The sequence below is a fragment of the Clarias gariepinus genome, chromosome 21 (assembly GCF_024256425.1).
Source record: "Clarias gariepinus isolate MV-2021 ecotype Netherlands chromosome 21, CGAR_prim_01v2, whole genome shotgun sequence".
Classification (NCBI taxonomy): domain Eukaryota; kingdom Metazoa; phylum Chordata; class Actinopteri; order Siluriformes; family Clariidae; genus Clarias; species Clarias gariepinus.
Window position 1 is genome coordinate 19,135,403 of NC_071120.1, and position 12,686 is coordinate 19,148,088.

General features: G+C 36.6%; 2 protein-coding genes across 4 annotated transcripts in view; one reads left to right on the forward strand and one right to left on the reverse strand.

Annotated features, from left to right (window-relative positions):
- Positions 1-296: 296 nt before the first annotated feature.
- fbp1a (fructose-1,6-bisphosphatase 1a) lies at positions 297-5,714 on the reverse strand. The gene is made up of 7 exons (XM_053480407.1): positions 5,445-5,714; positions 3,316-3,478; positions 3,133-3,225; positions 2,632-2,772; positions 2,393-2,530; positions 1,132-1,251; positions 297-818 (listed from the first exon to the last, which is right to left on the reverse strand). Exons 1-7 carry the CDS (start codon positions 5,612-5,614, stop codon positions 630-632), a joined length of 1,014 nt encoding a protein of 337 aa, XP_053336382.1. The 5' UTR covers positions 5,615-5,714; the 3' UTR covers positions 297-629.
- Positions 5,715-10,202: 4,488 nt separating this feature from the next.
- The window catches only part of kank1a (KN motif and ankyrin repeat domains 1a), a 48,375-nt gene continuing 45,891 nt past the window's right edge, over positions 10,203-12,686 (forward strand). The window contains exon 1 of one of the 3 annotated variants that reach the window (XM_053481019.1): positions 10,203-10,419. The gene's annotated coding sequence lies outside the window, so the exon portion shown is untranslated. The remainder of the gene's footprint in view (positions 10,420-12,686) is intronic. The other 2 variants (XM_053481014.1, XM_053481020.1) reach the window with 2 other exon arrangements.

The window sequence follows — 12,686 nt, forward strand, 5'->3', positions numbered from 1 at the left end:
TCTTGTTACAGTCAAACATCTAATTACCTACACTTTAAAGTGGCAACAAAAAGTGTCATGAGCATCTATAGCTTTTATTCAATTTATCTTCAATTTCAATTTCAATTTTTAGAGCAATATTTAAAAGGTGGAATGCACATTGAGCATTTTCAACTCATAATGGTCCAAAAACCCTCAATTAAATGCAACAAACACTACACAACTTTTTTTTTTTTTACAGCTGAATTTATTGTTTTTCTTAACAGTAAAAAACAGCCACAGAAAAGGCACTTCATAATTTTTTGCATAGATTATAAAGAATAAAATATAAAAAAAAAACATCTGGTTAAGGGACCTGGTCTGACTTGCTGGTCTCTCTATCAGCAACACATTCGTTAAAATCTACTTAGTGAGTCTTTGTGTAAACATATCTCAGGGAGTGTAAATGTGACAATGCTGCTTTCCGATGTATTTGTATATCTGCTTTTTTCAAAAAGGTATATTTGTTCTGCTTGCAGCATGCAGAATGTATGGAACATTTATGAAGTGCGATATTTGTTATGAATGTGGTAACCTTCTGTGCTTGGTCTTAGAAAAAAAAAAAAGATAGAAATTTGGTCCCGCAGTACGCTTTTAGTTTTAAGATTCGGTCACTTGTGATGTTTCTTGTACAAGGAGATGTACTCTTGAACATCATCCGGAGATCCCAGGACCACCGGGACTCTCTGATGGATGTTCTCAGGTTGAATATCCAAAACGTTCATGGTCCCTGTGGTGGCCATTCCACCAGCCTGCTCCAGGATGAATGCCATAGGGTTGCACTCGTACAACAGCCGGAGCTATGGCACAGAAAAATTAATACATATATAATATTAATTTGCTATTTGAAAAAGAAATAATAGCATAAAGCTATAATAAAAAATGTTAGCACAGTCTCAGGGCTCTCACTGATGATATTTCGATCTAACAACCTCGCTAATTTTACCCTGATGAATCAGACAAGGTATTGCACAAGCAAATCCCGTATCAGAGGCCAATGTTGATTTTATTCCACAACCCTGCTGATGCAAAATCCTGTAGACTTTACAGGGTGTGACATTTTTACAACTGAAGTAGCCTTAAGTACTTCTGAAGACATCAGAAACTGCATACCTTTCCTTTTGGACTCTTAACATTGGCTGGGTAGAGGAAAATGCCTCCATAAACAAGGGTCCTATGCACATCTGCTACCATGGAGCCCACATAGCGTGCACCGTAGGGTGCACTGCCATCCTGCAAAAGAAACACAAACATCACATCAGGTACTTACAGAGAAAATGCTGGTATTAGGGTTAAATATTTGAAAAAAAAAAAAAGAAGGCAAAATAAGACCACTTTAAAAGTCTGATTCAGGACAGATATCTGGATATTAGAAAGATTCCATGATGGGTAACTACTAAGAATACTAATAATAAATAAGTATACTAATGGTTTAGTAGGAATACTTTCAGGAAATTATATTCATTTATGTTGCAATGTTGAAAAGTTGAATACAAGTTTAGGGTTAGTGGTAAATTATAGGCAGAAACTAAAATAGACGGTAATCAAACGTGTAGCCTGTAGAATTGTTTTTTAGATCTTCTCTGTAAGATGAGCTGACTACTTGACACTTCAGCACTACCAGGTCCGGTTTGGCATGAGACTTTTAAACATTTGCCAAAGAATTTCAACACCACTTTATTATGGTGAAAGGTACGGCATTAATTAGATCACAAGGAATCTTAAACTGCATTTTGCAATAGCAGTCCGTAGAAAAAAGGGGCGGAAAAATTATATATATATTTTTTTTGTGTGTGTGAGTGTGTGTGTGTGTCAATAACATTTACTTATGCTTGCATTTAATCCTACAGGTTGCATGCCGTATTCTACTCACATGTTGGCAGGTAACATAGTATTTATGTGGTAGGACCAAATTTTTTGCAAAGTCTGTTTAGAATTGTAACACAATATCAAATTGGAATATTTGTAAAATCGCAATGTGAATTGAATCGGCACCTACGTATCATGATAATATTATATTGGCTGGTTCCTGGGGATTCTCATCCCTAGTAGTCCCGATAGGTTTATATTTAGATTAAAAGTTTTTTTATTATTATGCACAATAAATTAAGGGGGATTAAGAGATTGGGAAAGGCCAAATCTTGAGTCAAAAGTGTTTGTTCTGCTGCTTCTATAACTACACGCAAATGTGTAGTAGGTAGAAATCAAGCTGCTGATCTGTATAGTGGCCATGTGATAGTAAAATGGGGGACTATCACATGGCAAAAGACATAGTGGTTAGGAATTCTGTCTGTATGCTTTTACATGCTGTAAACAAACCATCTGCTTATACTGAATGTTTGCTAAAGCTCTAAACCCAGGTGCAGGGACGTACCTCTGGGAATTTCTTCTTCTGCACGTACTCTGTGACAGCAGGATCAAAATACATAGCATAGCCCTCGTTCAGACTGTAAATTTTCCCTTTTTTCTTGATTTTCACATCCCGCTCTACTAGAATGAACTCCCCAATTGCCTATGAAAGAAAAAAGATTATTGACACAAGATCATTTCACATTTAAAGGTACTTTATATTTTATTTATATTTTAAACACAAACTTACAAAAAAATACTCACAGGATCCAGCATGAAGCAGTTGACACCTTGGCCGGTTGAGAGGACTATCATTGTGGCGCTGCCGTAGAGCGCATACCCAGAAGCCACTATGTTTCTGCCAGGCTGCAGGGCATCCTTCTCACTTGGCTGATCATCTGTGCACTTAGGAAAGAGCAATGTGTGAGCTGAAAAGATACTTGTGGTATTATTTAGTTTGAGAAATGTTATAAATGGCTTTGCTACAGAAATAATAATTACTATAATAACTTGTATCATGCAACATAAAACTAGCACAAACCATATTTCCAAATAATGACCTATGACCTCATACTAACTTTTATTGCTTAAAGGGAGGATATGTTTCAAAGGACCTTTTGCTACTCAGGGCAATCTGGAAATGCCAATCAGCTTGCACGCATGCCTTTAAACAGTCTGTCTATCAAGGAAACCCCCCAAGCAGACATAAAACACGCAAACTCCACACACACAGAATGCGAGGGGAAGGTGCTAACACCGTAATACCTTTTTATAAATAGCGAAGATTGTCCCTATAGAAGCCAGGCAGTCAATGTTGGAGGATCCATCCAGAGGATCAAAGCAGACCACATATTTACCCTTTGGAAACAACACATGGACATATTTTAGTCAATATATATGCATAGGCTAAAGCAAGAAATAATGTCATGCTTGTTTTCCTGCTCATACCCTGCGCTCCGGCTCCACTATAATGGCATGCTCGTTCTCCTCGGTGACCAACACACAGGAAGTAAAGGAGGATTTGATCATGTTAATAACAAGGTCATTGGAAAGGACATCCAGCTTCTTCACCTGGTCCCCCGTCACGTTTGTATTGCCAGCAATGCCATACCTGTGTAATAACATGAGCAGTAGCTATTCAGTGTACATTAACATTAGGGAGTTTAAAGCAGACTCGAATGAATTTGAGTCTTAATTAAGATTCATAATGAGTAAGTGAGATTCAAGGAAAAACTTTCTAAGCAAATGTAAGAAAGAAATCTTGCGAAAGAAAAAAACTCCGAAGAAACCCATTCTACTCTGAAAGGTGAAAGCAGATAATGAGATTTTAATTGTTGTAGTACAAAAGTCATGGAGAAGAAAAGCAAACAGTATTAACTGTTTTAAAATAGGGGTTCTAAAGTACAGTATGCGCATGTGAATAGGAGCTTGGAAATAACCAGTATTGCCAATGCAATACTAATTTTCAAGATGTGTGACAGCTAAAGAATCCGTTAAGAACACATGTTTGGGTTTTACAAAGCTTCTATTAGGCATTAGTTTCATACAAATTGATAATAATTATAAAAACAACAACTGGGATTGAACATGATACCAATATGGACCTAAAGTAAGTTTTAATAAATAATATTCCTATTTTGACTCAAATATTATGTACTCCGGTAGACGTTGAAACAGTAATCAGGGAGAGATGTGAGTTGCTGACAGACAAACTATCTAGCTCATTTAACTTAATTACAGGCCTGGCAAATTAAATGCTTGAAGCATTGTATGATTTTGCAGGGTTATAATTAATCAGATTTCATTTCTGTTAAGGAAGAAGAACTTTGTAAGTTGAGTCACAGTCATCTGACTAACCACTTTGCCAGAATGGGGAAAAAAGAAGAAGATTAAAAGATTAATGCTCAAGAATATGAACTAACTCAGTTTGGACTTGATGTTGAGCATGAATGTCACTCTCAAACTGCTGGGGAATGCTTTATTTACTGTTAGATTATAGATTATTACTGCCCACTTTAAAAGGAACACCTGCTTATTTATTCAGCTATGAAATGATCAAGTCTTAAATATGTTGCCTTTCGGCTTGAGACCAGCACTGCAGTAGCCGGGGTTTGGGTGGGAATTGAACCCAGGCCTACCAATGTCCTTGTGAGTAATTATGTACAAATTATAATTATCCGATTTTCCCAGATAAGCAATAGGAATAAACCTTGAGCAGAACCAGGTTGTTGGTATCATATGGACAGGCTGCGTTTTTCAGAAACTGCTGTTCTTCTGGGGTTTTTCACTCACAGCAGTCTCTAAGTGATTGAGTGCGTAAGTATAGGCAATATTTTAAACTGGTGACATTTTGAAACCCCTTATTATTGTGGAATGCAGACAAGAGTTGCAGTAGTAGTGGACACTAATATTAAATAAAACAACTGAGAGTGTCATCACCTAGAACATTCAAAATCACATGGAGATTTGAGTGCAGGCTTGTATCTTGTGGGACATGCGCTTCTAAATAAATGGGCTATATAGCGAATAATTTTAGAAATACGGAGTGTAGAACTGTACGAGCTCGGACAGATAAGGAGGAGTGAGATTATGAAGTGCTTTAAAGGTGAGGAAGAGAATTTTAAACTGTATACGGTATTTGATGGGGAGCCAGTGGAGATGTTGAAAGGTGGAGGAGGAGTTTTTGTTGTAAACCAGTTAAAAGTGAATTACAGTAATCAATGGGGGAGGTGACCAACATGGATTAAAGTGACAGCATTTATAATCAGGAAGTAATGCTACTGAAGGTGACAAAAATGCATAGTCTCTGATAGATGTACAATGTTGTGCAATACTGCTGTCAAGTTATATTTCAGCAAATAGTTCAAACAAGTCACAAAGTTGCTGGAAGATCTGGTTAGACCAGAGGAACACTAAACAATGGATGCAAAACAATTCAAGCATAGATGACTGTTCTCAAACACATGCACAACATGCCGTAGCAAAGTCATTAAAAAGTCATATAAAAAAAAACATATTTTTATAAAATTAAAAATCTGCATGATTGAGAAGCAGCTATTGGTTGAGTATAAACTTACAGCTGAGCGATGCCTGCTTTCCTCACAGCACTGGAGATGGCTTTAATAGCCGTACACATGGCGTTCAGGAGGGTCGTCAGCTCCCCTGTGGCTTTCACTTTCCTTCCCTCCTCTAACAAGAACCTGGTCAGAGTGACCGCGTTGGTGTCGAAAGGTGCGCGGTCCGACATGTTTAATAAGGAAATAAAGACACCAGGCAAGGTTGGAGGAAAGTAAATAAAAGCAGTACTGCTGCTCGTGCACGGACACGGAACTAAGCAGGAAGGGGGTGTGAGGCTGAACTCAGCCAATCAGGAGCGGGGAAGCGTCCGCGCGCGCACTGACTGTACAGAGGTGAAGTGTGCAGCTGTGAGGAGAATGAGGCGTGTGTTTATACTCGGCGTCACAGAACTGATTTGAAGTTTGCCTTTGGCATGAATAAGATCATTTTTAAGGTAAAATTTAAACTAGAGACTTGTTGAAACTGAATAATTCTTAATAATTATTTTTTAAAAATCTCAAAAAGACATTATCTTATTTATGACTCAAAGGTACCACAATAATCACAGTACTAACTGTTCTATTACTGTCAACTAAGTAATCAATTAATTAATAAATTAATACATTTTTATATAGTGGATAATTTATAAATTAATAATAGTTTATATAATTTGACTTTATACGTCATTGTATTTGTCATTGCACCACCAGGGTCCAGGTTCGATTCCCGCCTCGGATCTGCTTGGTGAGTTTCTCCAACTCTTTACTCTAATTCACTCTAACAATCAGATTAGGTTAACTAGCATTCCCAAATCGCCTGCCGTATGTGATGGATTTTTTATTTGCATAAAAATAAAAAATAATAATATTTAAATGTGTACTCCAACAATTCCCTTGTGTTTAAAGTGCACACTCAGCATTTAATCAATTCTATAATTTTTTTTTCAACATGTATAAATTAGAACATTTTTACACATTACATTGCATTTAAATTTGTAATGATGAATGTTTGTGTTAAACTGACTAAAAAGGCCAATGTTTTGTACTGTGTTTCTCTTTATCATATTTATTACAGGAAGCGATTCAGTTAAAATAAAATATCTTATTTAATGATTTATTATTTACTTTATTAATTAATTACTTCATTTATTTTGTATTTGTAGAAGCTCAAAGGTTTAGTATAATTAATACATTATTATTAATAATTCATTGCTTGATTAATAAATTATTTTATTAATTAATTAGGGTACACCCTGGCTGTGTGCCAATCCATCGCAGGGCAGCCTGTTTTGGTGCCATTAATTAGTGCTGTTACTACTACTACTACCACAAATACATTTAGGCATTTGGCAGACGCTCTTATCCAGAGTGACTTACATTTTTTTCTTATTACACATCTAAGCAGTTGAGGGGTAAGGGCCTTGCTCAAGGGCCCAACAGTGGCAACTTGGTGGTTTGAACCTGGGATCTTCCAAACCAAAGTCCAAGGACATAATGTGTGTAGTTCCGAACCTTAACCACTGAGCTACAGTACCCCTGGCCTACTACACTACTACTACTAATAATAATAATAATAACAGCAGCAATATAAGTAAACCCCTTTCTTTTGAAGTGCATTAAATTAATCTAAGGAAATAACAATATTGTAATGAAAATATCACTGTAACTCATTATACATAATTTAAGTTGTCTACCATAAAGTGTGCAGTGTTATTTAGTTGTATACTCCTGTGATCTTGGTTGTTACTTTGATTTTATGGTGCAAGTCTTTGTAGACTGATTTTTGCAGACCTTCTTCAGACACTAGAGGTCACCCTTAAGCCACACTTATCTGTATTCAAACCTGAAAATCTAAAAAAAAAAAAAAAAAATGGTGAATAATCTGTAGAATAATCACTCTCACACTGTAGTAGTAGTAGACTATCTTTTATTTAACTATTATGTAATGCAATCCAGTAGTTCCCAATCTTTAATATCTTGCAATCAATTCGAAACAAAAACCAACTTTAATGATGTAACTATATCACAATAAGCAACACTGGTAGTCTTTCAAAGAGGCCTAATACTGTTTAGTCACTGATTAGAAAAAAAAAAGCTGCCCAATCAAATCTTCAATGTAAAGAGTGTATATCTGAGCCTGCAGATTTTCACAACATTGAAACAAATCAGGCTGCATAGTGGCATAACAGTTCTCCTTGTTGCTTCACCTTCAGGGTTGGGGGTCAAATCTTGCCTTTAGTCTTCCCATGCTAAGTGGGTTTTCTCTACAGTTCAAATACATGCTGATTGCTGTCTCTAAATTTCCTGTAATGTGTGCGTACGTCTGTAGGTTATATGAAGGTTGGGCTCCTTTGCAATATAACTTTTCCTACTATGGCAATGAACGATAGCGTGAAGTCATGGGTCACTGCACCCAAAACAATATGCAATAGATAGAGGAAAACAATAAATTTTATCAGTTCACTTATCAAGTCACCCATATTGTATAAATGAAAGGGCTATTCATTAACAACACAAGAGCACACTTCAGCTTTCTAACAAAGTTTTAGATATACTCACAGTATATAGTACAGCATACAATAGATACATATAACTTTGTTAGAAAGTTAGAGTGCTCTTGAATTTTTAATGTGTGTTCTAACTTTGTATTTCTGTGAAGCCGCTTTTTGAGAATTTCCACTGTTTGTAGTGCTAAACAATTAAAATTTAACTTAAATGAATAATTTCAAATAATATTCTTATATGATTTAATAATATCATAAAATATTTTTCAGTAAAAGTTATAATCCTTATCCTTACAATCATATAACCCCTTTCCGGTGAAAACGGTTTGGATAAATGGACCCTTTTGTTACTAATGGAAACTTTCCAAAAAAAAGACAGACTATTTTAGTAAGGAATCAGTTAGGGAGGCTTTTAGGAAAGACAGTATTATAACGAGACTGACTGGAACAAAGTTAATGTTTGCCTGGATATAGAGCTACGTGTCTTGTGCACCTAAGAACTGTGATTAAAGGACAATTTCAAGGACAGTTAGGCCTACTTTCTTTTGTTTGTTTCAAATTTAAAAATGATTTGTCACTTATACAACCACAATATGAAATGCAGTGAAATGCTTATATGACTGTAGAGAGATTTTACCACCAAGAAAATAATGGATTAGAGAATACAATTAAGCAGAACATTTGCAATAAAAGTACAAATAAAATTAGCCATATAATTTAAGTTGGAAATTGACATCTCAACACTCTTACTCACTCATCATCTATACCGCTTTATTCTGTATTCAGGGTCGCTGGGGGCCTAGATCCTATCCCAAGAGACTTAGGGTACAAGGCGGGGTACACCCTGGACAGAGTGCCAGTCCATCGCAGGACACGCACACTACAGGCAATTGAGGAACATCAATTAACCTTACCCACATATCTTTGGAATGTGGGAGGAAACCGGAGTACCTGGAAGAAACCCACCAAGCACAAGGAGAACATGAAAACTCAATGCACACATAGACGGGAATCGAGTCTGGCTGGGAATCGAATCCAGGCCCTGGAGGTGCGAGGCGACAGTGCTAACCACTACACCACCGTGCCACCGACATCTCAAAAAAAGAGACAAAATAAAAAATAATTATAATAACATTATATAAGCTACACAGAAACTGAATGTAAAAATGCAAGTGTAAGCTGTAAGGTATAAAAATTATAAAAGTATGGAAGTGTACATTTACAGCATTTGGCAGATGCCCTTATCCAGCGTAACATTTTATCTCATTATATATCTGAGCAGTTGAGGGGTAAAGGGCTTGCTTAAGGGCCCGACAGTGACAGTTTGGTGATACTGAGATTTGAACCTGAAACCTTTTGAGCAGAATTCTAAACCACTGAGATACCCCTGAAAAAAAAAAAACCTTCTGTGTGGGTATGACAGATGGCAGCAGCAGTATGATTTAAAAATGGAGTATGAAGTATGTAGTATTAAATTATATGCGTGTCAGCAGCAGTGTGGTTGTTTATTCATTGATTTATTTTTTATTCTTTTAGAAATATATTTTTATATACGGCATTGATGGCTCTGTGGTAGGTTTCCTGCCTGCCATGATAAAGGCCCTGGTTCAGTTCCCACGCAATGCCCAAACCCCAGCCACTAGATCTGTGCCTGGGGTTTGGGCATTGGGTGGGAACTGAACAGGTCCCAAGCCCAGATCACATCCTATTATTATAAAAGCATGAAGTATGATAACAATAATAATTAAATATATGTTAATCATGATTTAAGTAAGTCAGTTCAACAGATTTCTCTTTCTTAAATGTAATTTGAAAATGTGAAAAACTAAAACAAACAACAAAAACATATATTAGACAAATCTCCAAAAGAAATCTCTGTGCAGAAAGAAAAAATCCATTTTATCTGCAGTCTTTGAAGGATAAAGGTCATTACCATTGTCACTATTTTGGTGCATGTGGATAGAATTCATTCTATTCCTAACATTCAGTATAAATTTGCACATACAGGTGTATACCTATATACATATTCACAACTTCAGTTATACTGTTTATTATATGCAAATATAATTAGGTTAAACTAAAAGCTAAAACGCATTTATTCTGCATATTTCACAGGTATATCAATGTACTGAGTGTTTATTAAGGCGCAGGAGTTCCCAAAGCACCTGAGCTCGTGCGCGTCACGCCATGTTCATTGTTGCACGAGAACCAGCGATGCCGCGTTGCGCGCATGCGCACTAAGGAGCCGAACTGCGAATGCAAAACTGGCAGAGCTCTAAGTGGGACACGAGATGTAGGCTTGTATAGACTTCTTCGGGGTTTCTTATAGAAAAATAACTTGATAAGAACCAAAAATATTTGGCTGATTTTTTCAAATAATGTGTATAAATACTAGTGCCAAATAGCTGTAGGGGACAAAACAAACGGAGACTGAATTCACAACTTCATTGTCAGTCCTGCAAAACAAACCACGCGCTTTTAAAGGACCGGAGGTGAGTTTAATAAATAGATGTTGCTTTGAAGTGACTGCTTGTGCGACGTTGTACCTTTCTTAACATAAGCTTATGCGCAATGTGCAGCGTTGGTGTTGCCGTGCGTATTTGTCTTTTGAAGTTTAAAAAAAAAAAATTCTCGTTCATTTGTGTTTTTTTTGTTGCAACTTTGTGACAAAACTCCCAGCTTTTGTTTGACATAAAAACGTCGCGCGAGCACGATTCCTAGGACTCCGTGCGATATTTGAGCGCGAGCTTGTGTTCCTCTAATGATGGCGTGCTTTTGCTCTCTCTCTCTCTCACACTCTCTCTCTCTCACACACACACACACACCTGCTCGCATGTCGGCTATTATGCGCGTAAGGTTCTTACGTGTTGATTTGGTTTTGTTTCTGTTGCATTATGCTGGTGAGAGCAGTCACGTCTGCAGAATGTACTGTACTGTGTGTGACCTCGTGTCGAAGTAAAGTCCGCGTACTCTGGAGAAATAGCTTAACCCTTCATAAGACACGTGCTTTATTCACTGTTCTCATGTCAGAAAAACAAATGCATTTAAGTGTTTGGAAATGACGTGGGCTGTTCATTTTTTTTTTTTATGAGATAAAATTTTTATAGGTTTTGCATTTAACTAACTTGCCCTGGATTCAAAATTCTTTTAAGTGAATTTTCATATATTCTAGATTAATTTACACATTGAAATATTTCAAGCTTCTTTTGATCTCAGTTTTGATCATTACGGCTCATGAAATAAAAAAATCCAGTGTTTCACAATTTTTCATTCCGAGTTTAAGTAAATTAATATTGATACAATATCCAGTTCATACCCGAGACCGAGAGATACTAGCTCAGTATACACAAACAGAATCAGGGGAAGACTCCTGGCTTTATGTGGTCCAGAAGATGTATTATTAACACCCTGAATAACAAGGGTAATCATGGAAGCTTATTCATTAATCATATTCATGGTAAGTTAACTGGTAGGAAATGGTGCACAAGCAACAGATACAGTGTCAGAAGCATCTCACCTGAACTAAAGAGTGAAAAGGTCAAAGTCTTCTTTTTAGGTTAAAATAAATGTTGCAATTCATTTGGAAATCTAGGTCCCAGGGTCTAGACAAGGAGTGGAGAAGCACAGAATCCGGGTTGCTTGAAGTCCAGTGTGAAGTTTCCACAATCTGTGGTGATTTGGGGTGTCGGGTCATCTGCTGGTGTTGGTCCACTGTTTTATATCAAGTCAGTGCAGCCATCTACCAGAAGACTTTTTTTGCTTCCGACTGCTGAGAATCTTTATAGAGATTTAGGTGCTTGACTGGCCAGCCAGCTTACCTGGCTGGAACCATATAGAGAATCTATGGGCTTTTGTCAAGGAAGATAAGCAACACTTGGCCCAACAATACAGACGAGCTAAAGGCTGCAGAAAGCAACCTGGGTTTAAAGATTGCATCAGCAGTGTCAGGCCAATTGCCTCCATGCCATGTCGTTGATGCAGTTTAAAAAGTGTGAGGAAATGTGCATACATTTACATTTTATTATTAGTTTTTATTTAGAGCTGAAGACTAATGAAAACTTTTTTTCCTACTTAAATGCAGAAACAGTTTTGTAATGACATTTTATTGCTGAATGTAATTGTACAAGTGCTTTTCTTTTCACTTTTAGTGAAATAGTTTAAGTTTATCGTTTTTGTGCTGTTATGTTTATTTGAGTCACAGTTTGATTATTTGTTAGCATAATACAAAATTGTTACACTATTTAAATGTAACACTAAACTGAATCTTTATTGAGTGAGGATAGTTTTTTGTTGTTGTTGTGAAGCACAGTTATTTCTTTCATTTTTTGGTACTTTTGTACAAGCATGCATGTGGGATTCCTCTGAGATCTGTGGTTTCCTTTTACCTCTCAAAAATTGGCTATGGTAAATTGCTTCTAGGAGTGAACTCCCAGTGTTCTTGAAGATAGGCTGTGGATACACTGTGACTATAACCCCAGGAATTAAACAGTTATTGAAGGTGGGTAATACTGTAAACTATAGTACAGTATATTATTTACCTTTTTTTTTTTTTTTTGCGAGTTTCATTAATAAATGCTTCTGGAAAGGAAAAAATAAAATTTCAATTGCTGGCTGAATAAAATGGGGATTTCTTCAGGGTCATCAGACCCCTGGAGAGGATGTGATTTTCAGTAGTTTTTCCTTCCTGTTTGACTTTCCAGGAAGTTTTCCTCTTATCTTCATCACTGACCCTAAAGTGATTTCATTCAGAAACGCCCGA